General features: G+C 46.0%; 1 protein-coding gene across 3 annotated transcripts in view; it reads left to right on the top strand.

Moving 5' to 3' along the window:
• Positions 1-26102, top strand: part of EPB41L4B (erythrocyte membrane protein band 4.1 like 4B) — a 108330-nt gene that overhangs the window by 68424 nt on the left and 13804 nt on the right. For 2 of the 3 annotated variants that reach the window (XM_087822813.1, XM_087822812.1), the window contains exons 16-22: positions 9131-9369; positions 11405-11523; positions 16801-16921; positions 17660-17726; positions 18974-19072; positions 23963-24158; positions 25918-25995. In XM_087822813.1, the coding sequence (XP_087678939.1) occupies positions 9131-9369; positions 11405-11523; positions 16801-16921; positions 17660-17726; positions 18974-19072; positions 23963-24158; positions 25918-25995 (919 nt within the window). The remainder of the gene's footprint in view (positions 1-9130; positions 9370-11404; positions 11524-16800; positions 16922-17659; positions 17727-18973; positions 19073-23962; positions 24159-25917; positions 25996-26102) is intronic. The other variant, XM_016213678.2, reaches the window with a different exon arrangement.

Here is a 26102-nt window from a genome sequence, read left to right as displayed (position 1 = left end):
CTATTCACTAGTCATGTGACCCTCAGCCAGTTTCTCCTTCGCCTGATTTTCTCATTTAAAAGGGAATTTAACAATATGTTTCTGTTTAGGAGAATTAAATGACATCATGTATGTGCGGTGCTTTGTGCAATGCTTGATGCTAGCTGGTAGCAATTTTTAGTGCTGTTTTGTTTTTCATTTTTGAGATTTAAGGCCTTATCGGTCCATGTGGTAAGAAACAGAACAAGGAGATTCAAAGTTTAGCACAAGGAATGGTTCCTCCTAGGTGGACGGGTTGAGATGGACTAAGTTTAGCAATGGGCGGAGGTGCTTGGTTCCAAAGGAAAGATCAGATGGAAGAGAGTCAACACAATACATAAAAACACGTCTCTGAAACTCTAACAAGCTAAGAGCAGAAACACCAGGGGTGTCTTTTCAGAGGGGATAAAAAGAAACAGAAGTGATATTTCTGTCTGAGAAATAACTGTTCAGGCAGAATGCGGACAATGCCTTCCCCTCTGCACATGGCACAGTCGGCAGAGAGGAAGGCGTTGGCGACACCCCCGAGAATCCCTTCTGCTGGTACAATGGGACTCAGAAGTTTGGAGAATTGAAACGGAGCGTCTGCTGGGCTCCCAACTCGCCCCAACTTGGGATTTCATCTTACACAAAGCAGAGGCGCCAGTTAGCTATTTGGAGACTAAATAGACAATAATAATGGGAACTGCTGGGCTTTTAACTTTTTTTGGAGGTAATACAGACAGTGGTAAAAATTCAAGCAAACATACCCGAAAGTTACTTTTCCTTTCCACCCTCTTATGCCCTAGTTCTTCCCAGGGGCGGACATTGTTAGCCTTTCTTCTTGTCAGTCTAGAGCTGTTCTGTGTATAAACAAGCACATGTATTCATTGGACCAGTAGGCATTTAGGCTGCCTCAAATCTCTAAAATTACGACGTTGCTGCCATCCTTGTACATCCTGCGTTATGCACTTGAACAAATCTATCTGTAGACTGAATTCCCTACAGATAGACTTGGGTCAAAAGGTATGTGCATCTATTTAATTTGGATATTGCCTCATGAAATTTCCCTCCGAAGACATTCTACCTGATTATGCCGCCCCCCCCCCCCCCCCCCCCCAGCGATTTGACAGGGCCTCCGCGATCCCGCTGCAAGCAAGCTCCTAGCCTTAGCTAACTTTTTGAACCTTTGTTAGTCTGATGGGTAAAAACCAGAATTTCCGTGTTAATTGCATTTCTCTGTAATCAAGTTTGCACACCTTTTCAACTTTTTGAAGGCCATTTGTTGCCTGTTTTCTGTGAACTGTCTAGAACCCCTATTCCTGAGTCATGCTCTTTAATAAAGATCAGGCTGGTGAAGTAAAATTATGTCATCTTAGCCTTTTTAATAGTGAAGAAAGGGAAGGCTGGGAAAAGGTGATATTTACCAGACATTTTTTGAAAGCAGCTTTCCAGAAGTTTAGGCGACCATCAGCAAGATACTGTGCCCTGGAGATAGAATATGGACAATGTAAAACTAGCCAGGATATGCGTAGCTGGTTTGGCTCAGTGGTTAAGAGTGTCAGTCCATGGGCTGAAGGATCCCGGGTTTGATTCCAGCCAAGGGCATGTACTTCGGTTGTTTTCTCTCTCGCTCTCCCTTCCACTCTCTCTGAAAAGCAATGGGGAAAAATATCCTCGGGTAAGGATTTAAAATAATAATAATAACAACAACAACTAGCTGGGATAAAGGAATTGATTTCTAACATCCAAGTTTCTGTTTCTGGTTGGGGATTTGTTGAGAACTTTCCACTTAGACTTCTTAAATACCCACTCAGACATTGTGAATTTCCCTGGTGCATTTGATCAGGAAAGGACGAATATACTTTTAGGTACAATTAAAATTCTAATATGTCTAATCTAAAATCACAGCCACATCCCAAGACTCAGCAGTGGCATTATTGGAGGAAAGGCTGCAGAATTTAAAACAGAACGGTTGTAGTCTCAGCAATCCACTAAAACGGGGGTTAGAATCATTAGAGGAGCATCCCCGTAGGCTCATGTTATAAGAAACCCGCAGAAACCTACCTAATCATCCCCAACTGAATGGTGAATGGCTTCGACATCCACTTTCTGCAGCTGAGGCCTCCGAAGCAAGAGGTGATGCTGTGCTAACAGCTCCACCAGCATCATCCGGGGCTGAATAATGGACCTTGTACCTATATTAAAGGCAATTAGACAAGCCCTTAAAATACAGCTTCAGAGAGGCTCACAGGATGGTTATAACAGAAGCTTCTGAAAAACTTACCAGAATTGGGGAACAGAGAGAGGATCATTTGAGGAGATTTTTAAACACTCATGAAAACCAAAATAGATTAATCCCATCTGTATCACCTCAAAAACACAAAGCCAGCGTTCAGCTCCAGCTCCTGAGCGTCTTTCTGGAATGAACGATAATTGCATTCATTCGGGGGAGTTGGGTGGTGTCTGCAGGGCAGGAGAATAACTCTCAGCTCCTGCCGATCTGCCTTGGCTCTTTTGGAGTGCAAGGGATGATGGACTGGCTCTCAGCGTTATTTTACACACCAGCAGCTGCGTTTTCATGGCAGTGATTACTTTGTCTCACTGTTCTTGAGGGCTCTGTCTGATACTGTGTGGGGAGGCATTTAAAGCAGTGGGTGGGGGCAAGTTAATGCTGTTAACTTGGGGGGAAAAGAATCTTCATTTAAGGCACAGAGTGGGCACTGGAGTGCAGAAATAGGAGCCCCCCTTCTTCCCAAATCTGTAAGAAACCAAGAAGGGAAAGCACTGTTAGAGTGATTGGAAGTGAATGCTGTAAAGCAAAACAACTATATTTGTGTCTGTATATTTTTAAGGCAGGAAAGAGATTGAATAAACTCTTAGTCATGAGCCTCAGGGCAAAAACGAACTCATGAAATATTTATTCTTTGGGCTCGGATCCTGCAGTTGATCTGGAATGGTGAAAACCCTGGATCTCACCATGAAGTTGTAGAGCCCTTCCTCGTGGCTTCTCGGTGCCTTGTGCCCAATTAGGAAGCTGCTGTAAAAATGAGCGAGAATAATATCAGGGAAGAATGAGATGGGGTTTCTGGCAGGAAATTTTCAAGGCCTGCGACCTGCTGACAGCCATTCGTTGAAACCATTTGACAGCAGCTTCTCCGAAGGAAAATTCCAAACTCAAAAGATGGAGGGGCACATCCTGCACCGGCTCACACAGGACGGAGACTCAGTTACCACTGAACCTCGGAGGCTCTCATCGCTCCTGAAGATGCGGAGTATTTCACTCTGCAGTTTTGCAGAGACTAGGATGTAACGGGAGGGAAACCTGGGGGATTCATGAGCAGAGTGAAGCTTTTATGAATAGATGCTTAATGAATTACTCAGAGAGAGTTAAAATTTAATGCACTGGCACATTCATTCAGCAGATACTCTGCCTCTGCACTGTGCCAGGTACTGTAACAGGCCCAGGTATCGATGCTGAGAAGAGGCCGTCTTGGGCTCCAGGTAGCTAACAAACTAATCAAAAGAAGAGTTCCCAGTCTGTAAGGATTCAGATGTCACCAGTGTGAAGACTAGACTTAGTTCCAAGATAACTGCTAGGAAAATGTCTTCAAAGAAGTACAAATTGGGAAAATTCTCTTCAGCCAATTAGTATTCTATATAACGACATCTAAACCGTGCCCCCCAAAATGAAATTTTGACCTTTTCAGACAAGAGGGAAATGAAGTAGAGCATCTTTTCTCTCTAGTTGCTCTTTTAAAAAAATGAAACCAAGTTACTGTAAGAAATCATCCCTAATTAATAGACCTAACATTTGTAATGTGTCATATTTCTAAGGTGCTTACACAATTTTCTTCTCAAACCCATTAGGAAAAAGGTATAGTTCGTCAAATAAACTTTCTATTTACTGCCACTGAATTCAATAAGAGCTTGTAGCAACATGTTGGCCTGATGGTCCGCTATGTTTAGTCTCCACTAAATAAAAATTGAAATAAATGACAGGTATTCTGGAAACCATAATGAATAAATGTACCTTGTCCTATCAGCTGTACATGGCCGAGATCAAATTATTTCATTGAGCTATAGTGCCTGGCATATAAATGCTTAATAAATGTTTGTCCAAATATGCAGTGTCTGGGGCCCAGATGAGTGAAATGAGTTACCTCGGGTCACATAGCTGAGTGGCAGTAAAACCAAAGCTAAATGCCAACCAGCGTTCTTTTAACATCATTTTACTGCTTTTGTCCACGTGGCAACATGTCTCCTAGCACTTGAGAGAGCACAGGGCTCTCGAGTCAGGTTGCTTGGGTTCAAATCCCGGCTCTGCCATTTACTGGCTCTGTGGCTTTGGGAAAATTAATTAGTTTCTCTGTTCCTTTTTTAAAAATTCTCACCCAAGGATATGTTTATTGATTTTTTAAATTTTTTTTGAGAGAGGAGGGGGAGGGGAGAGAGAGAGAGAAACATCAATGTGAGAGAGACATCAATTGGTTTCCTCCTAAACAGGCCCTGACCAGGGATCAAACCTGCAACCTAGGTATGTGTCCTGGATGGGAATTGAACCCTCAACCTTTTGGTGTTTGGGACAATGCTCCAACCAACTGAGCCGCCTGGCCAGGGTTCTCTGTTCCTTTTTTGTTACCTGTAAAATAAAGATAATAATACTTGTCCCTTTTTCAAATAGTTGTTGGAAGATGAAATAAATTAATAGATAGCATTGTGCTGGGCACTCAAAAACATGAGCGTTGGTTTTCCTCTGAGTGTTTGGAGAGCACAATTCCCGCACGAGCGCTCAGCGGGAGGTTCTGGCTGACAGTCTGCTGTGAAAACGCGGTGCTGCGTCGATCCTGTCACGGTCCCCCCGGAGAACCCCATTCCAGGCTAATGCGCTGGGTGTGGACGAGTGACGGTGCTTCTGAACGTTCTCCCCTCGCACAACAGAAAATGGTGTATCGGCGCAGGCTGAGGTTCGCAGGCAAGGCTGCTTGAGGCGCCCGCGCCCAGGCTCGGCCTTGCTTAGCGACTGAGAATTAATGGCTCAACCCACCTGCCACCCTCCGGAGGCCTATCCACTGGGAAGCAGCTCCCCTGAGAGATTTGTCAGCATCCCCCTGATGCTTTCATTCTGATTAGGAATATGGAGTTGTCCCCACTTGGGGCTCAAAGTAACAAGGAGCCAGCTTCCCGCAACCAGGCTCCCCTGGGAGGCATTTGGAGACTGTGGGCCGCACAGAAGCTGCTTCTGCCTCCAGGACCCCTGCTATGAGGATGCCATGTGCCACGGACAGGTAACAGAGTCACTGTGTGCAGGCAGCCCCTGAGTGTGCGGGGAAGCGTCCCGAGAAGATGCCAGCAATCGCCTGACCGAGGGAGGCCCAGAGTGACCGAGGTTCCTCCCACGGTTGGCGTAGAACTAAAACCGAGGAACCCAGGCGTTTCAGCCGCAACTCAGTGTGCTTTTTGCTGCCCCTTTGCCGCCTCCATGGGAAGGGTGGATGTCCTCGGTGATACTCAGTTGTAGAGGCTGGACTGGGCCCCAGCCGCCACCAGGAGCCAAAGCCACACCTTCCGCCTTCTTACACAGGCACACGATGTGAAACTGTCCTGAGCAAGGCTCCAGGAGGCAGCCGGGGTGGACCAGAGACCCAGCTCCTGGGTCAGCGTGGGGGACAACCAGCATTTCTTCTGGAATACATCCTGCCTTGGCAGCAGAGGCCTTCTCCATCCCTTACCCCCGTGCCCTAAGCACCAGGCCTGCAAGCCCTGTTCACATCCCTTTAGAAATGTCCCATTTCACCCCAAAGCTGCAGAATATATATTCTCCTCAAGTGCACATGGGACATTCTCAAAGACAGACCACATGTTAGGGCACAAAACAAGTCTCTACAAGTTCAAGAAGACTGAAATATCAAGCATCTTCTTGGACATTTACACCATGGAATACTATGCAGCTGGAAAAATGAAGGACCCCTTACCCTTAGAGACAGCATGGTGGGACCTGGAGAGGATTATGCTAAGCGAATTAAGCCAGCCAGAGAAAGACAAGTGTCATGTGATATCACTCATATGTGGAATCTAATGAGCAAAATAAACTGATGAACAAAAAAGACCCAGAGGCATGGATGTGTGGAACAGACACAAATCTCAGAGGGAAGGCAGGGGTGGGGGGTGGGGAGAGATTAACCTAAGAACTTACATGCATATATGCACAACCCATGGACACAGTAGTGGAGTGACGGCCTGGAGGGGAGGGTGCGGGGGGGGGATCAATGGGGGGAAAAGGGGACATATGTAATACTTTCAACAATAAAGATAAGTTAAAACAAAAAATAAAAATAAAATCAACAAACATTAAAATGTTGAAAAAAGGACGAAGAAATGTGCCAGAGGTTCCTCACCACACTCAGTCCACTGACTTACCCAGGCCCCGCCCGTCGCAGCCTCCTAAGGGAGGGGATTGGAGTCTATCTCTACACAGCACGCAAAGTGAACCTCCTAAACTGTAACTTCAGTCGTGCCATGCCCTTGCTTAAGCCCCTTCCCGGGCCTCGTTGCCCTCCAGCCAACCCAGCACACCTAACCCTTCCTACCTGGCGTCGGCTTGGCGTCTTAGCCTCATCTCTGCTACCTTGGAGCTCCTCACTGCCTCTCCTCCAGCATCTTGCTCTTTCAACCACCATTCCTTTGCTCACACTATTTCTTAGGCTTGCAATAGCCATTTCTACCCTTTCACTTGTAAGAAATTCCACAAAACAAAAACCAACAAAATAACACACCTCCACTAATTCCGAGCAGACAAGTTATAAATGTGAGATGACTAAATAAATAACAGAAAAGAATGTACTGGACCATGTCATTGAAAAGTTCAGTGGTAGATACAGCTTCAGGTGTGGCTGGAACCAGCTGTCCAAATGATACCATATGGGATTTTTCTCTCTTTCCATCTACCTGTAACCTCTGCTCACCTTGTAACCTCTCTTCTTCTTGTCTCCCTTTGTGCATTGGCCTCATTCTCACAGATACTTCTTTGTGTCCAGGGAGTATGGTCATAAGTAGCCTCAGCTTATATCATCCTTATAGCCAGAGCCAAATTATTCATTAGGCACAGTAGGTGCAGTGCCTTCGGCACACACTACTTTAGGGGCCCATGAAAATGTTTAAATTTCTTTTAAACTCAGAAGTAAAAATGGACCTTTAAAGAAAATGGTTTAATATGTGGTATTAACTTTTATAAAAATGCGGTCATAAAGTATAATTTTTAATTTTTTTTATAGCAAAGAGATAAAGGCAAAGTGCTCACTTAGGGCATACAAAAGGCACAGTAAGGCCCTGCTTGACTCTTAAAAGGGAAGAGAGCCCCTTTCAGTTTCCATGTGTGAAACCGTAGCGTAAACTCTGATTGGATCATATCCCAGAACAAATCACTCTACCTGGGTGGATGGAGACCTTTGAATGCCAGGCTCCTGTCTCAGGCCCACCCTGAGGGGATATATCAACCTCACACAAACATAGGAATAGGGTTTCCCGGAAGAAAGAGGATTCTGTTTCAGGAATGTCCACCAAAGTGTAACTGTCTCCCCTGAATGCCCCTCTCCTTATGATGCTTTCTCCAACACCATCACCAAGCCCTGGAGAATTAGTGACCTGCACCTCTGTGCTCTCAGCACCTTGTTCTCAAGTGGTTGTAACTGGCCAAATCGCAGGGTTTCCTGCACTGAGGTATGAGCTCCTTGAAGACAGAGTGAAGGAGTACGCAGGAGAAATCTGGTCTCCGGGAATGAGCAGAGAGAGGGGTTAGCTCTGCCTGGGGGTGTCAGGAGGAGACTTTTGATCTGGGTCTTAAAGACCGGAAGTCTTCCTGGAGGAAGGGGTGTTTTAGCTGGGTAGAGGCATGAATGAGAAAGGACTCCAAGGGACAGAAAGAGGTGAAAGGTACCAGGATGGGAAGGACGTAGGGTACAGAGAATAATGTGGCAGGAGATGAGACGAAAAGAGAATGGGACAAGATCACAGGGGACAGTGAGTGACACATAAATGAATTAGGATTTTGTCCTGCAGCCCAGGGCTCTTAATCTCGGTCCATGGAAGGGCCTTAGGGAGCCTGAAATTGACTGTGAAATGTTGCACCTTGGTGCCTTTTCTGCCAAACCATGGTTTGGTTTGGTTTTTATCAGATTTTCAAAAGGGATCTCTGTCTCCAATGCTTAAGGCTCACTAGTGATGGACAGGTGTGCAAGCTCCTGGAGGGAGGAATGCCAGGAACATAATCAGAATGTAATACTCTCAACAGGGGTAGGGAACCTTTTTTCGGCATTTGGATATCTATAACATCATTTGCGGGCCATACAAAATTATCAATTTAAAAATTAGCCTGCCCTATTTGGTCACACATTTCATTAACTCACCCCTAATGCGATGACTGGAACTCCTTCTCTTTGGTGAGGCCTTGGCAGGGCCAGACCAAATGATTTTGCAGGCCATACACGGCCCACGGGCCGGATGTTTTCCACCCCTGCTCTAGAACATAATGCTCTAGAACACGATCAGAACAGCACTCTGGCTGCTGCTCTGTGGCAGGTGGGCTGCAGGAAAGAGCAGAAACAAGGAGAGCTGTTAGGAATCTGTGTTTGAGGCAGTCTGAGTGGGAGATGACATGGGCTTCAAATAAAGCAATAGCGGTAAAAAACAAGAGGAACAACTGGAATAAAGAGATGTCATGGCAGTCACATTACAGGTGCTTCCTGCACAGTGAGGTTGATGGGGAGGAAGGGAAAGTGATCCTAAGACTTCTAGTTTGTTTTTACGATCTTGTCACATTTTGGTTAACAAATTGCTTTTTATTATTGCTTTCCATTTCCTCCTTCCCTTTTCGAAAACATCTTTTTTAACAGAAATTATTTAATTTCAAAGCTGAGAATTTTGTACGGTCGAAGGTCTCCGATGTATACAAACTCCCGCTTTCTGCTATTTCTTTGAGGACAGTGCTTCCCTTCTGTTCTGCGATAACCCTGTGGATCTGTTTGTCGAACTGATTTCTCTTGGCTGTTCATGCCCTGAGAACATCTTTTAAAGTACACACAGGAATACTAAGGTATTTTGCTTCTCTAAATACTGACTTTGACACCCTCCACAGCTACCCGCTCCCTTCCCCAGGGCTCAGCAGCTCGGACCGGCTGCCTTTCGGCATCGAGGAGAACGGGGGTATGCCGTTCACTACCAAAGCTTCGGGGAGGCACCACCACCACCACCACCAGCACCAGCACCAGCACCAGCACCAGCACCAGCACCACTCCAACTATGGCCTCTCGCTGACGCTGGAGAACAAGGAGGGGCCTTTGAGGTCCCCAAACTCCAGCAGTAAATCCCTTACAAGTGAGCAGGGGTTGGGGGCCGGGCCAGGGTAGTGGGAGGGATGCTGCAGGGGTGGCCGGCTTCCCTGCATCCTCAAGACAGGCCCTCAGGTGCAGCGTGGATCGGCGGGAATGGCAGGGCTGGGCCACCAGGGCTGGGCAAGGGCACACAAGAGCCTTGGGCATGTAGGCAGGAGCAACTCAGGGAGCGTGGTTTGCCAGTAAGCTCCGATTGCGTTCCAACGTGGCAGGCCTCCCTCCACCGCTCATCCAGTAGATCTCTGCTTCAGTGTCCAGCACTGGCTCAAAGCAATGGAAAGAGACGGAAGGGATCGAGGCAGCGGGGATCTCTCCTTCCCTAGTTTCAGGAGAGCCCATTCTGTTCCCTCTCTGGCATCCCTCTTCTGAGAGCAAGGTGACCTCGGATCCAGAGCACAGTTACAGGTCCCAGTGAGAGAAGCTATGGACATGGAGAGTGAGCCATTAGAAACATGTTGAGCAGTAGGACAGTGATTTCCATAAAAAAATGTGGGCTTCGATTTTGTATGCCTGTTATTTTATTTTTCTAGAAACTCACTTTTATTATATTTTACCCAAGAATTGGTCTGTGACAGCCAGAGGGGAAGGACCCATTCTTTATCATACACAGTTTGAAAAAGCACTGACGTGGAGGCAAGAGACAAGAGGCTGCGATTTTCATTCTCACAATTGAGCCAAATCCCCTCGTGGATCCTTGGTTTTCTCATCTGTAAAATGGGGTAGAGGGTGCCCATGCGGATGGCCAAGGAACCTTCTAGCGCCGACATTCTAGAAGCCTGTGAGCTGGTGAAAAGAGTTATTGTACCTTCACCCATTGACCACAGGGGACAATTCTGTGTTGGCTGGGCTGGGAGTGGGAACTCTTCATCCCCTTGGTGTTGAAGAATCAGAGCTCTGTCCCCTCGTCACTGTCCACACCACCCTCGCCTTAGGCTGTGGCTCAGCGTTTTGTATCTGGATAACTGACAGCCCCCTAAAGGGCTCCTCCTCCAGTGCAGTCTCTGTATTGTAGTTGCCAAAGTGAGAGCTCTCACAGGCAGCTCTGACCAAATGTCTTAAGACCTTCCCATGATTCTTCGCTGTCCCAGGGGAAAGCCCACCCTTCTAAGCATGGCCACACACAGACCTTCACAGCCTGGCCCCTGCCAAGGTCTCCAGCTTTCCCCCCACCCTCACTATGGTCACCAAACACTAGTGTGTCCCAGCTCTGTTCTTTGCACCTGCTGTTCCCTCTGCCTGAAGTGCTTTTCTCTGCCCTAGTGAACTCCTACACATCCTTCAGGAACCAGTTCAAATGTTGTCAGTGAAACCATCTCTAACACCCTTCTCTGATTCCTAGCTTTGGAGTACTTGCCTTCTCACTCCTAGAGCAATTTAAAAAGCCTTTTATCCGTCTCATTTGGAGTGGTCTGTACATGGATCTGTCTTATTTATCTCTTTATTCCAGCTCCCCAGATCTCAGTGGCAAACAGTGCTTGGCATGAGTTTTAGTATGCAGTGAATATTGAATATTTAATGTCTTAATGGGTAAATACTAGCTAGTGGGAGGAGTGGTGGTGAAGTAATCTGAAGTAGTACAGAAATCAAAATCAATGAATTTTACTTTAGAATTATAATCTAGTTTTTAAGGGCACATTCATATGCCTGCTGACCTGACCACTAATCTTTCCATTTTGCATAGTGCTATACCATTAATAAAACATTGGTATAGGAAGGATCTCATTTAATATTTGCGACAGTTCTGAAAGGTAAATATTTTATTTTTAATTAAAATTGGCTCAGAGACTCAGAGAGGTAATGCAATTCACCCCAGGCCACCTGGCTCATATATGAGGAAGTTGGGCCTTGAACTCTTGGCCTTAGATGTTCTCACACCCCATCAACTAGTGTACATTCAGGGGATTCGGCCGCCAGAGGAAGAGGCGGGCAGAAAGGGTACTGGCGGTCGGGCTCTGGGAAGCTGGTCGGGCTCTTGCACCATCTAAACTTGCCGCGTTCATTCCCTTTGTCTGTTCTAGAACTGACTCCAGGAGCACCTGCCCTGTTCACCGAGGCGGCCACCCATCTAAAGAAGCTGGAACTGGACACTGTGAAGGCTGCTGGACCCTGGCCTGCTCTGCACATCAACATCAATAAGGTGCCCAGGACTGGAGCTGGGTGATGAGTGGGGACCCGGGGCTCACGTTAAACCTCTGTCACCGTGGCCTGCCTCCTAAGCCCTGTGCCTTTGTCTTAGAGGGGTTTCTACTCACGCTTTCTTGATGTTTCTGCTCACATGTCCTAGGAGCAAATATTCACTTGCATTCTTTTTGGGTGAGGCGTTGCCCTCAGTGCTGAGGCCAGCAGACTGGATCCATCAGTGGTCTCTCCCTTCTTCTAATGGAAAGCTCCACAAGAGAAGCAGCCTCACTTAGCTCTCTCCATGTTTACCCCTCTGTATTAGTCTGCTCATGCTGCTATAACAAAACCTCATAGACCAAGTGGCCTAAACAACAGACATTTATTTCTCACAATTCTGGAGGCTGGGAAGTCCAAGATCAAGGTGCTGGCAGATGTGGTTCCCTAGGGAGGGCTCTCTTCCTGGTTTGCAGAAGGTCATCTTCTTGCTGTGTCTGCACTCGCCAGGAGACACATTATTTTTCTCTGATATTTTTCTCTTCCTCTTCTTATAAAGCCACTCATCCCATCATGAGGCCCCCAATTCATGACCTCATCTGAATCTAATTACTTCCCAAAGGCCTTGTCTCCAAATATCACATTGAGGGGGCAGAGCTTCCACAAACGAATTTATTTTGGAGGAGGGAGAGGCACAGTCCAGTCCGTGGTGCTTCCTATCTCTCTCTGACTGTGCCGCGCACATAGGAGATGTTCACTAACTATTTGCTGATGGAAGGAAGGGGAGGACTGAAGGGAGGAGGGAGGGGCAGGGCCGAAGCCAAGCTCTCTTTTGGCTAGATCTGTTCTTGCCCAAATGGACAGCCTTATAGAAGTCAAATTTTACCTTAGAGCTGTAGACCGTCAGTGCTGGATATGATCTATCATTTAGTTCAAACTTCTCAACATCAGACCAGAGGAAGGGAAATTACTTTCTCAAGGTCACACAGTGGGGGCTGAATCCGTGCACCCGGGACTCCTGGTCCTGTGCCCTTTGTACTCCAACAGGGTTCTTCATTTTCTATCCCAGGTCTTTCCATTTCAGTCCTAGTGGCATGTGGGGCTGATAATTCTTTGTTGTGGGTGGGGGTGGGGGTGGGGGGTGGTGGTCTGTCCTGTGTGTTGTATGATGTTTGCAGTATCCCTGGCCTTGATCCACCAGATGCCAGTACCATACCCATCCAGGCATTAAAACTAAATTGTCTTCAGACATTGCCAGATGTCCCCTGAAAGGCAAAATTGTCCCTGGTTGAGAGCTGCTGTTGTAAGCATATTTTAATTTTTAAAGTCCCCAAAGGAATAGTCTTTGTCACTTCTGGATCATTTCTTCCACTCTAATGCTTAGCTCTGCTCTTTCATAAGAGGGAATAGGAAAAATTTGGAAGACCTGGCCTGGGAAGCTCCCTCTCCTTACCTTTGCTGGTGGCCATGGGAAGGTTATATCTCCTACCTGGCCAGCCTAACCAGCCCTCTAGTCTACAGTAGACTTCCAGAGCTTCTCAGAAGCCCCTCACTCCCTGGCACTCCTCCTTTCTCCCTTAGGGCAGCCTAAAGTCCTTTTCATCCTTAATGGGACCCCAACCTCAAGGCCCCCCTCACCCACTTTACTTTTATACTACCCTCCCTGATTTAAATCTCATCAGCTGGAAGGAATTCCTCCTGCAGGCTGGCACTTACTCATTCAAGCAGCAACTCTGTATTGAGCAGGCCTGTAACAGGTGCCACGGAGTCAATCCAACGCATCATGTGCCCCCTGGACTTACCTTTCTCTGTCTCTTGGTTTTCAACTTTTCTAATTCAATATATACAATAAGTGTTTTAACGGGGGTTTCCCCAGAGTGTGACAGAATCCAAACATATTTTGCGAGGAAGTATAGCAATAGTATATCAGAGAACTCAGAAGCTATATGTAGTTTGTAGTCTTCATGAGTACTGGTGAGAAATGGACAAGAGTGGCCTGCTCTGGGTTAAGGCAAAGCTGAGACAGCTGTGGGTTATTCAACATTTCCCTGGAGCTCAAACTATATCTGATTCCCCTCTTTTCTCTTCCACTTGAAGAAATGCATCAGTAAGCAGGCAGGCTAGTGATGTCAGATAACCTTAAGTTTGTCCTGTCACATAAGCAAAGTATATTACTTTGCACTATGATTCTTTATCATTAATAAAACATTCCTTGCAACAGACCTTACAACTTATATGATACCACAATTGGGACCAATGGCTTCAATGACTCTTAAGGGTTTTCCAGCCTCAAGGATCAAGAATCTACTGAATTTTCTAAGGTTTGGAAAAGTACCTATTCTTGATTTAATGGTGAGAAGACATTTTCATGGCCCAGTTTCAAAGTAGTAGCCAAAATTATCACAAGAATTTAAATCTCATCAGATTTCAAATGTGTAAACAATTTGTATCAACAATTTAAAATGCATCTGATCATTTCTTTATCCCCACGGACATCCCCAAACAGACCATTTCCAAAGATAAGTCCAAGTGTCATCTGTGTGTATGTTTTGAAATCTGTATTTCCATAGTGAACAAGAAAGCGCCTTTCCACAATTCAAACTGAATGTAAAATACAAACTATGATCATGTAAAAGAAAGCACAACACTCTCGGAGCCATCCTCCAGGTGGGAATTGTTGTCTCATTGTAATCCAGATGCTTATCTCCCCTGAAGATGCCTTTTATGCAAACATGTTCACATAATGTTACTCAACTTTTCCAAAATTTATATTGGCCTCTACCTGAGTCAAATCAGAGAACTGAACGATAGATCTTGCTTTGTCCAGATCAAACAGGAACAAGCCAGCTTGAATTTTATGTCTACAAAGCAGTTTAGAATTACTAAATTCAAGAGGAAAAAAATCAATGGTAAATTCTCATTCTTTTCTTATTTTAGCAGCAGTTAATTTTTTTTTAAAGTAGGTCTTCGGTCATGACTGTGAGTATAACTATGTCCCCTTAAGCAATTGTCAAAACCTCAAATAGGCTTTGGAACCAATTTAATTCCTGTATCCCAGCATATCATTCCCCCAAAGTTAAAAATTAACTCTTCATACACCAGGGAAGACACCCATTCTGGTAGTAAACAGTGAATCTAACAGGATTTAAAACACATGATAAATTATCCGAAAGGTGTACTGTAAACCCCATCCTTCAAAATACATAAAATTACTTATTTGCTTTTTGGAAACTGCTAAGTCTCTTAGGATGATGATTCCCGTCCAACGAGTCAGTTTCTTTTAAACCCAACTTGATGGCTTAAGATCATTAGTGTCCTCACGTCTGATGTTGTTTTTTAGTTATATGTTATTTCCTAACCAAATAATCTAACATGCAAATGCCATTCATGTCGTATTTTCTCATTTGGTAGTCATCATAATCTTATGAAGAAAGAAACTGAGACTCAGAGAGGTTAAGGGGAGCCAGTGCGGCTGAGTGGTCAGGGCTCCAGCTTTGGAGTCATGCAGTTCTGAGTGTGAATCTTTGCTTTTCTTCAAATTTCCTGTGTGACCTTGGACAAGTGACTTACCATCTCTGTGCTTTGTTCTTCTCATCTGTAAAATGGGGATAGTGATCGTATCTACCTCTAGATGGAATGATTAAATGGGAAGAGTTGATAAGATGTACAAAGGAAATGCCTGGGAGTTTCTTGCCCAAAATGAGCTCTCAGTAATTATGAGCTGTGGGCATTAATTTTCTTTTTTGTCATCATCATCTTCATCACCATCATCCTCTTCATTTATGATGCTAGTAAGGGAAAGGGCTGAGATTCAAATCCTGGTCTTCTGTCTGCTTATCTTGCCGTTCCATGAAATTGCTGAGTTCTGCTCAGTCTGTGAAGTGCTCCTCTGTACGTGTGGAGGCCCCACGGAGGCACTGTATTCTATACCCTCTTTTCTTTATTAAACGGTGTCAGCCAGCCAATTTCCCTATAATTCCTCCAGAGCTTCCATAATGCTCCTGCTAGGTAGACCAGCGCGCTCCGTAGGGCTTTGGAATTTGTGAATGAGACTTGTTTTGGAACTTGCAGAATTTGAGGCCTTTAGAACATTTTGTTCTTACCCTGGCCCGCTGTGGCTAACATGCCACATTAAGTCCTGATACCACTAAATTGACTTTTAGCAATCATATGGCCTTCTGTCTTTCTTATTAAATACATGTCTTCTACTGATAACTATATGTCATTATAATCTTCTTCAGGAGGTGGTTATTGAGCACGTGCTATGTGTTCAGTGGACTATGCGATGACCACAGTAGGCTTGGTTAACAATAAAACATTATTTCCCTGGTGTGATATATATACCATCCAAGATGATTTCAGGTTATAGACATAGATGAGTATTTTTAATAGTTAAGTAACTATCATAGTGTATATTATAATAAATACAGTAGTCACCAAGACTATGATTTCAGATATTATTGCTTAGGACATACTTAAAATAGGTAACTCCAGGATAATCTACCTTAACTGGATCATATGAATTATAGGTGCATGTTCAGTTAGTACATGGGAAATGGCAGAAATAGAAAGTTGTGGAAGTCTGAGACACTCTACATAGATAGCATAGATACAGATTCCTCACTGAGAGTCATGTCTTTCATCAAGATTTATTTGTAAACTTAGCAATGAATATTGTGTATTCTTTCCCTTGACCCAACAAGTCACAGAATTGAATCTTTATATGTAAGAGGTAGCAGTTATAGAGAAATTACTTGGGTGTAGGAAACTCAAAGCTTGAGTCCTGGATCTGCTACAGGACCTTGAAAGAGCCTCTTATCTTTGAACCTTCACCCGTCTTCCTTTTTAAAAAAAATTTTATTGATTGGTTTTAGAAAGAGGAAGGTGTGTGTGTGGGGGAGAGAGAGAGAGAGAGAGAGAGAGAGATCGATTTGTTGTGCCACTTATTTATGCATTTACTGATTGATTCTTGTATGTGCCATGACCTGGGATCAAACCTGCAACCTTGGCGTTTTGGGATGATGCTCTAACCAACTGAGCTACCCGGCCAGGGCTCACCCTATCTTCTGGCTCATGGGCTCCCTAATGCTTCCTCTCCCTACTTTTCATAAGAATGAGAGGAGGTGCTTGTGAATCCTTTGCAAGTAGTAAAAGCACTGATACAAATATAAGAGTTTGGCAATACAGTTCTCTATATGCTTAAGCCCATGTCATTTGCAATTATGATTCACAGGAAAAGTTATTAAATATGTTTTCCCTTTCCTTTGCATCCAATCTGTTGTATTTTGGTTCATCACAGGTTGAGGAAAAAAAAGTGTCTGAGAAGACTCTTCAGACCCCACTCCTGCCTTCCCCGGTGGCCGATCATGTGAAGTGTAACATTTTGAAAGCTCAGTTGGAGAACGCCTCCCGGGTGAGTGCAGGCCCCCCTCTGATTTCACGCGGCAGGATGTCCTCAGGGCCAGAGAGGAGAAAGAGGCCCCCTGGGAAGGACCCCGATGCTGGCTGGGGCAGGCCCGCCGGGAGCCAGGCAGCGCAGCGGGATGCGAAGAGGGATTTTAAAACGGAGAGTTACTCGCAGGTGCGCGGTTACTGGTCACTCATGGGCTGAGCGGAGGGCCAGCTCCGCACATCACCCGGGGTGGCTGCATCTCCCACTGCGGGCTGAGTGGCCGTCTTGCCTCCCCCGCAGTTCTTTGTGGGACTGGCCAGGCGGAGGAGGGCAAGGCCTCTACCACGATCATGTGGCACAGTTCCCCCCAGGCTGCCACCCTTATGGGAAAGGACCGATTCCGAAATCCTTCATAAGCTGTTAGGTGCTGTGAGAGCCCAGAGCTGATTGCTATTCCTGCTGGAGAATGCGAGGTGGGGCTCGAACCCTGGGCTGGGGTGGCCCGCCCCGCCCCTTCTCACTGGAGCAGGAGCGCTCGGTGACCGTGACCCTGGGAAGGCCAGCGTCCCGTCATGGGGAAGGGCTCAGGAAAACACTTTTTTTTGTCGTTAACTTACATAAACACCCGAGAAGATTTGTTATTGACGGAGAGCTTGATGAAGTCCCTCCTGCCCCCCTTCCGTTTCTATAACCCTCTGCGTGCGGGAGGCGGGAGCAGTTTCGCCTGCCCGGGTACTCGGTTTTGATGCACCTGCCTGTTTTCTTCCACAGGCTGGAAAAGAGGAATCGGCGTTTGTAAATAAGAAATCGAGCCTTCAGGACACGAGCGTAAGGTCTGTTGCCCCTCGTTTGAGTGGGGAAGCAGCACTCTCTGTGTCATCAACATGCTCCTGAAAACATTGCTAATGAGATCAGAGAGGAGACGAGAGCTGGGGCAGAGAACAGGGCCGACTGACACAGCTCCCTCCGGGCCTCAGAAATGCTGCTTAGTCCCAGGGTTAATATTGCTCCCTGCCGCGCCGGCAGAGGCCACTTCGAGTTACTTCTCCAGTGTGTGGGTCTGACTTGGTCATTCCCCTGCTTAGAGCCCCTTAAAGACTCCCCTTTGCTCTCAGGGTGCAGTCCAGACTCAAGATCGCTACAAAAATGAGTGAACGCTTTTTGTTAAAATTACTGTTTTTGGTAGGGCCCATTGGCTATCTGGCATATTTTCTTGAGCAAATGTAAAAGGGGAATTTAATTTTTACCATTTTTACATATGCACTGAATGAAATTGTTTTAGAGCAAGTCTTAAAGGTCTTCTGATTACGCATTTTTCACATTAACTACCCTGCGGTTCTTTATCTTTAAATATATATATTCCGGGGTATGTTTAAAATAACATAGCTAGAAGATTACCTGGAAGTAAAAATCAGTTATCCACAGGCTTCTCTGTACTCATTGCACTAGTAAAACCTGGTAATGAATCAAACCCTGATATCGAGGATGGGTGTTTTTGGCAGGGAAATTTTATGTGATACCCCAATTATATTCAGTTCCTGCTTGCTACATTTTCTTTCTTTCTTATGATATATTTGGTTTTTGTTTGGGGATGTTCTATGGCATTTAAAAATATATACGTTTAATAAGTAGAGCGGAGAGGAGAAAAAAAATGAATATCTTGACTATTGTTTTTATTAAGATATAAATTAACAGAAAGCAGTCCCCCTATAGCCAAAGCAAGGCCATAAACATTTTTGTTGGAGTTGTTCTGTTTTGCTTTAGTGTATTTATTTATTTAAAAATTATAGTTGACATGCAAGACCGTATTAGTTTCAGGTGTGCAGCATAGTGATTTGACATTTATATACCTTATGAAGTGGTCACCACGCTTGGTCTAGTAACCATCTATCACTGTACAAAGTTATTATGATATTGGGAAGTTATTATTGACTCTGTTACCTGTGGTGCACATACAGCCCCGTGGCTTATTTTATGACTGGAAGTTTGTACCTCTAATCCCATCACCTTTTTGCCCATCCCCCCCCCCCGCCCCCTCTTCTCTGGCAACCACATGGTTCTGTGTTTGCTATGTCTCCAGAAGTCCTGTTCCTACACGTGTGGAACCGACCCAGCCAGCAGTGGAAAAGCCGGAGATCAAGCCCCCCCGAGTGAGGAAGTTAACCAGACAATACAGTTTGTGAGTTCTTATGGCAAGTTTTTCAATGATAACAACAAAGATGATGATAAATGTTGTTACGAATGCTTCTTAGCCTTTCCCAAAGAGCTGTCTCAGAAATACAATCTATTTCCAGTTTAGGTCATAGCAAGACTAGACCTTCCTCCCTGAAAACACTATATAGTTGACACCTACATTCATTATAAAATGCTGTGAACAAATGACTACAAAATGTAGTGGCTTAATTAAAACAATCCACATTTATGATCTCCCGGTTTCCGTGGGTTGGGAGGCCAGGCAGGGCTTAGCTGGGTCTCGTGGCTCAGGGTCTCTCACAAGGCTGCATTCAGGGTGTTGGCCAGGGCTGCCGTCTCCTGAAGACTCACTCGTGTGGCCTGGGACAGGATTCGTCTCCTTGAAGGCGGGTGGACTGAGGGCCTCAGTTGCTCGCCGGCTGTTGGCTGGAGTTGCCCTCCGTTCCTGAGAGATGTGGGCCGCTCTAGCATTCTCCATCAGAGAAAGCACACTGGAAGAGCCAAGGAGAGTGCCAGCCAGCAAGGCAAAAGTCACAGTCTTCTGTTGCCTAACCACAGAAGTGACGTCCCATCATTATTTATTAGAAGCAACTCAGGAGGGTCAGCCCACCCTCCAAGGGAGGGAATTCTACAGGGGCGCAAGTACCAGGAGCCGGTATCATTTGGAGTCTTACCAGAAGCCACCTTTGTGGCATATCCCCGAGATGTTAGAGCGGTCTGTCAATGGAGCCAAAGCTGATGAGACCTGTGGGAGGAGCTATCTCCCAAAGTGTCCCCGGACCGCCAAGGCCTGCCCAGTTCCGTTCAGCTTAACAAAAGTTTCTTGGTTACCTCTCGTGTGAGCAGGGTTGTTCGAGGTACCGTGGGGGAAGAACAGAATGACTTTGATAAGTCCTGTCTGAGGACCCACAATTTACTAGAGTAAAAGACCGATTGCAAATAACTGTAATCCAAAGAAGACAGGTACATGCTGTAGTGAGGGTGTATTCATAATAGTCGCAGTACTGGTCACAATGGCATTTTTCATTTCTTGACCTTGGCCAATGCACCAGGCCTGGATGTTTGATTGGTCAGTGAGCTGGAGGAGGGTCTTTGGTGCAATGGGAAGCTCATGGGGTGCTGGAGTTAGAAAGGGTCCTGGTGGAACCCTGGCTGGTTTACTGCTGGAAGCTCTTGGGGAAATTAGTCTATGAACTTCTCTTTCTTCATCTGTAAAATGGGTGAGATAACACCTACCTCTGAGGAATTTTCTGAGGGTTATGAACATGAGCCAGTGTGCGTAAAGCTCCTAGCCAGTGACTTGGCCATAGGATAAATTAGTTTCCCTTTCTTTCTTCTCAAGGAACTGAAAGCTTCTGAGAAGAGGTCAAGTTTAAGGGTACCCAGAGTGCAAAGTGTAGGACCTCCAGCGTAACCCCGGATCCAACCCTCAACCGGCTGTCTCAGGCCTGCTGCCTGTGAAAAGGAGAAGAGAGAGAGTTTTTTAAGGGCAGACACATCCTACCTTATTAACCTTAATAGAAATTTCTGGATAGTATGAGCAACTGTATTTCCCAAGAAAGCCCAAATGAGTAAGATTCAGATAATTAACAGTCCTAATAGTCTCTGGGGGACAAATTAAACCTTGAAAAATCTGCTCCCCCAGGGATAAAGCTGGCAGGATTAGCCTTTCCTTTTACATTTTGAAATTCAAAATGTTACTATCACCCACCAGGGATATGTAATCATGTTGCAAACAATGACTGATACATGGCCTGGAAGGAAAGAAAATTTAACCAACTCACCAAATTGCCTCCTTTAACAAAACCCTTTGTAAACCTAGTATGTTTAGAAAGTGACAAGCTGCTTTATATTTTCCAGGAATATGACTTTACTGTTTATTTAAACATAGTGTAAAAGTCTAAAAAAAATCCAAGCAAGACGGGAAAGTCCAAAGAGAGAAGTAACCAATTCCCTAGAATCACACTATCGAAAATAAGCAATGTCCCCATTTGATGACTTACTGTAGACAATTCTCTATGCGTACATATTGTTAAAATATAGAGTGTCCCCCAAAAACATACACACACCTTGAATAATTATAAAAGCAGTGTTTATTAAAGTACATTTCATTTTCAAAATTGAGCTATCAGTTGTTAAAGCGTGTATACATTTTTGGGGAGGGGACACCCTGTAGAAAGAAGTCATTTCGAAGAAAATAATAGTGCTACACATAAAATTTTACATTAAAGCCTTGTTTCATGAATTTAACATGAATTTACCTTGAAGGACTTGATGAACTTTAGATACGTGTTTCTTTGCCATAAGATCTAGGTTAAGATAAAAGGTTATTTTTTTAAATTAAGAATTTGGAGTCTTTTCCCATTGTAAACAGTATCCATTGACTTCCTGCTCTGAAAGATGAGCTATGTTTTTTTTCAATGTCTTTTTATGGAAAACTAAATGATAATTATGCTTTTTAGGTTACAATTTTTTTTAATTATAAGAAGAAATTTTAATCCTACTCTTCCACTTAAGTAGCTGTGTGACCTTGGGCAAGTAATTTCCATCATAATACAGGTTGTTGTGAAAATTAAATGGGTTAATAATGTAACTGATCTGACTTAGTTCATTGGCCAGAATCCAAATTCATGGTGTCTTATTAATTTTTCCACTTAATTGGTCAAACCCTACCTGCCCTCCTTTTTCCTAAAAAGCCCTAAACCCTTGTCCTGAGGCTTCTCCATTCACAGAATGCTCTCAGGTCCCCCAGGGCCCTCCTCAGTCTGTCCCACCCCCACTGCAGCTGTGTCCCACGGCCACGTTTCCCAGGAGGCCCACTGCTGTGGTAAGGCCATTATGAGGGTCCCTGCAAAGGCCACACTGGGGCCCACTGCTCATGGGTCCTGTATCCACCCTCTTTGGCTCAACCTCGTTTCTAAAACACAACCCTGTGCCTGGGTGGCTCCAGGAGCGGAAAGCTTTAGGGGACGTGCGTCAGGGTCCCCAAGACTCCTCTCACATTTCATGATTCGCTGGTGGACTCACAGAATTCAGAAAAGCTGTTCTCCTCACAGTTAGGATCTTTTCAAGTGAGAGGATGCAGATTAAAACAGCAAAGGAAAAAGGCGCACAGAGTGGAGCCCGGGAGACCGGGCACAAGCTGCCAGCTGTCCGCTCCTGGAGGAGCCACATGAGCAGCGCTTCCTTCCCCCAGCGACAACCTGAGGCAGCTTACGTGAAGCACTGCCAACCGGAGAAGCTTGCTTGCGGCTTGGCATCCAGAGTTTGTACTGGGCGTCAGGCATGTAGGCATGGAGCACTCATGTGACCGACCTTAGCTACTCAGTCTCCAGCCCCCCCAGAGATCAAACCGATACAGTGTGACCCCAACCCCCAGGTGTTCATACAGAAACAGGCGTTCACCGTGAATCACACCGATGGCGTGAACTGTCTGGAGTGGCTTAAGGTCTCGGGTGCACAAAGGGACTTACCAGGCAGGAGATGCTAAGGGCCCAGAGGTTCTCCCAGGAGCTTAGCAGTGATCAGTGGTTCATTTGGAATGTGCAGGGTTTGTTCCGAGCACCCCAGGCCTACTGAGTCAGCCATTTACTGCTCAGGCAGCAATTCGGTTAGCATTAGGGGTTTGGGGATTTGTATTAATTTCTGTAAGTCTGAGAAAATCCTGTGCATACTAAGAATGGGGGGGAGGGGTTGGTGGCACTGCTCTGGTCCCGTGCCAGGAAGATCAGATCAGAAGGACTTCCAGCCCAGGCCTTCCCCATGAATCCAAGCCCTGGAGCTGAGCCCAGGGTGCAGCTTGGATTTCTCCGCCCTCACGGTCACTTCCCCTCTACTTTCCTTTTCTGCCTGCATCACCCCTTTCCTTCAGGGAGGCTCTAAGACCAGAGCTACTTGGCCCCAAAACAAACGTGCCCAACTCCTCTCCTGTGGCCAGTTTATCACACTAAAAGGGACAGTTGCTCTTAGACCATGAAAGGGCTTTTACATCTTTCACCCAGAGCAGTGGGTCCGACAAGCCTGGCATTGACCGGCCTAAGGGAGGCCACTTAACATGATATCCTTTGGTTTGGTGGTTCGTCAGAAAGTTACACATAGGACTACCATGCGGCCCAGCAATTCCACTTCTAGGTGGAATTCCAATCCAAAAGAATTAAAAGCAGGGGCTGGAACAGATATTTATACACCAGTATTTGTAGCAACGCTATTCATAATCGCCAAAAGGTGGAAACAGCCCAAGTCCACCACCAGATGAATGGATGAACAAAATGCTGTCTATCCTAACAATGGGATATTATTTGGCCATAAAAAGAATGAATTTTGTTGTGTGCTACAACATGGGTGGACCTTGAAAACATTATGGTAAGTAAAATAAGCCACATACAGAAGGACACGTAGAGTACCGTTTCGCTTACCTGAGTACCTAGAGTCGTCAAGTTCATCCAGACAGAATGCAGAACAGATGTTAGCAGGGGCTGCAGGCAGAGAGCAATGGGGAGTCGTTGCTCTTCGGGTGCAGTTACTGTTGGGGGTCATGGAAAAGTTTTGAGCATAGATAGTGGTGGTGATTACACAACATTGTGAGTGTATTTATGCCACAGGATTCTACACTTACAAATAGATAAAATGATATTCTTATGCACACCCTTCCATTAAAAAAAAATTCTTCTAATCCCTTGGCAAATGACAGAAATTCCAGTCCAAGTTTGCTTTGGCAGAAATGTCAATGTGTTGGGTCCTGTAAGCGGCATCTCTGGTAGACATCTGTTTGGGGGGATCCCCCACGCCCCACCCTGGCTGTCTGCTCCTCCCGGCCCTCCCTCTCCTCCCACAGCCTGTTAATTATTGTAATGAGCAGAGCTTCATGTGCTTTTAGCAACCGCAGTGATGAAGACGACCTCCCTCCGGAGCTGGCCGAGGCAGTCGGCGTGACCGCCACCACAGCCACCGCCACCGCCGCCACCACGGCCACCGCCACGCAGGTCTCGGCACCACTGGCGTCCCCCAAGGTCCACAAAGTCAGCTCGCCTCAGAATTCAGAAGGCAACAGCCAGCTGTCCCCAGGGGCCAAGGTATGGGAAAAAGCCCCCAGGAGTAGCTGCACTTGCTGGGGACCCAGTAGAAATGAAGTGTGTGGCATCCACGTGCGTTTCAGTTTTCCACCCTCAATGCTTGTAAAAGAATTGCTCTTGTAAAACAGTATAACCACCAAAGCATGGTTTTTATATAACTGTCCCCGAAAGATAGGCTAACCCTTGATGAGAGACAAGTCGTATACTATAAAACCGTGCACAATGAACTTTAGGGACGTTAAAGAGATTTTTTTGGGCAATTTTGAATTCAGAATGTCATCGCCATGTAGACTGTTCACTGGAAAGATCGAGTGCAAGAAATAGGTTTTCCTCCCACAGTGGAAAATTTGGGGAAGTAAAATGTAGAAGTAGAAGTACCCCCATCCCGATCCTTATATCAGGTAGCCTGTGCAAATGGTTTCACAGTGGGAAACAGTATTCTATTTGATAGTTTGAAATTTCAGGGAATTGCCAGCAACATGAATGGGCTGTGACAAAGGCCTCACACAAGACATTTCTCTTGGTTTCCTTTGAGTGACCCTTAGCTGTGGTCACCCGTCAGCCTCTGGTCCAAATACAGTCGAACCTGTTGCTCTCCAAGTAGATGCTGAGATACAGGGGGCTTGGTCGGTGGACCCCACTGAGGAAGGGTGTGTGCGTGGCCTGGGGGCCTGAAGGCAAGATCAGAACCCCCGGCTTATGGCTGCTTGAAGTGAGCTGTCACTCTGCAGCCCTTGTTTCTCCAAGCCTCAGTTTCCTCCTCCTGAGAATGGAAACAATATCTGCCACCCTGCCCAGCTCATGGACTAGCTTCGGGTCCAGTGAAGGTTCAAGTGCAAACTAGGTCCCCGAGGCTCCTGGAGCTTCAGGATCCCAACTCCTGGTAACGTCTAGGCCCCAAGGTCCAGGCCCACATCCTGCGTGACCAACACCCATCTTTCACTGGGTCCCTTCCCAGGGTCTCTGGGATACGTCTGTATCCCTCAATGGGAGCTTGGCTGGACCCCTCAGCCAGTGACCGCCCGGATCACAGCTCCTGCTTTTCTGTAGATCGCCTCCTGGTGTCTTGAGTTGGTTTCCCCTCTGCTGTGTGGGGCCCCTTGTGCTGCTTTGTCCCAAGTGTGGACACAGGCTCCTCTGGTGTATCCCACACCACAGCCAAAACCAAGTGAAAACATTTGCCAAACAGGAGGAGTTCAGTGGGGATGTAGGCGACATCCTCCTGGAGGTCACAGAGCTCCCTCTCTTGGCAGTCCCTGTCCTGAGGGTCCTGCTTGTGCCAAGTTGATGAGCCTTATTCCCCCCCCAAAAAGGCCTCAAGGTCCCCCATGCTGCTGAGACCCCAGGACAAGAGAAAAAAAGTTTTCTCCAAAGCTCCCGAGGCCTTGGCCCGCTTGATCCAGGACTGGTCTTTGCTCTCTCTACTCAAAGGACTCTCTGAAGTATTTTCCCCAAAAAAGACCAGTCAAAGAGCACGCAGAGCCTTTCAGAAACATTGTTTGCAGCTTTTTTTTTAAAAAAGGCAATTTTCCATCGTTCACCCTGCTTCTACTCATTAAGGTTTCAGAAAAAATTGGGGGTTGGTCCTAACATTTTGTGCATTGCTGAGCGAGAGAATGGGATGGGAGGTTGGCATGATCGTAAGGTCAGTATTAGACAGTGGGGAGAAGAGAGGAGGGAAACCTTTGCGCTTTCTGGTGAAATTCGATGTCAGTCCCAAACTGTCACTAACCAGAATGTTTTTTGTCTGCCTTTGTAGAGCCCCTCTGACCGAGGAGGTGCCTTCACCTTGGAGCCGGGCGATCTCCTGATGGATTTCACAGAAGCCACTCCTCTGGTAAACTTCCCCTTTTGCTAAAACCAGAAAAGCCACAGTCCGTAGAAACACCTTGGCAGTGGGACAGACGGACGGAGGTGGGCATCGCTGCTGGGAAGGCCCTTCCT

The sequence above is a fragment of the Miniopterus natalensis genome, chromosome 12 (genome assembly GCF_054644295.1).
Source record: "Miniopterus natalensis isolate mMinNat1 chromosome 12, mMinNat1.hap1, whole genome shotgun sequence".
In the NCBI taxonomy this organism is placed as follows: Eukaryota; Metazoa; Chordata; class Mammalia; order Chiroptera; family Miniopteridae; genus Miniopterus; species Miniopterus natalensis.
The sequence above is the reverse complement of the archived record's forward strand: the minus strand, read 5'-3'. Positions and strand labels throughout refer to the sequence as shown.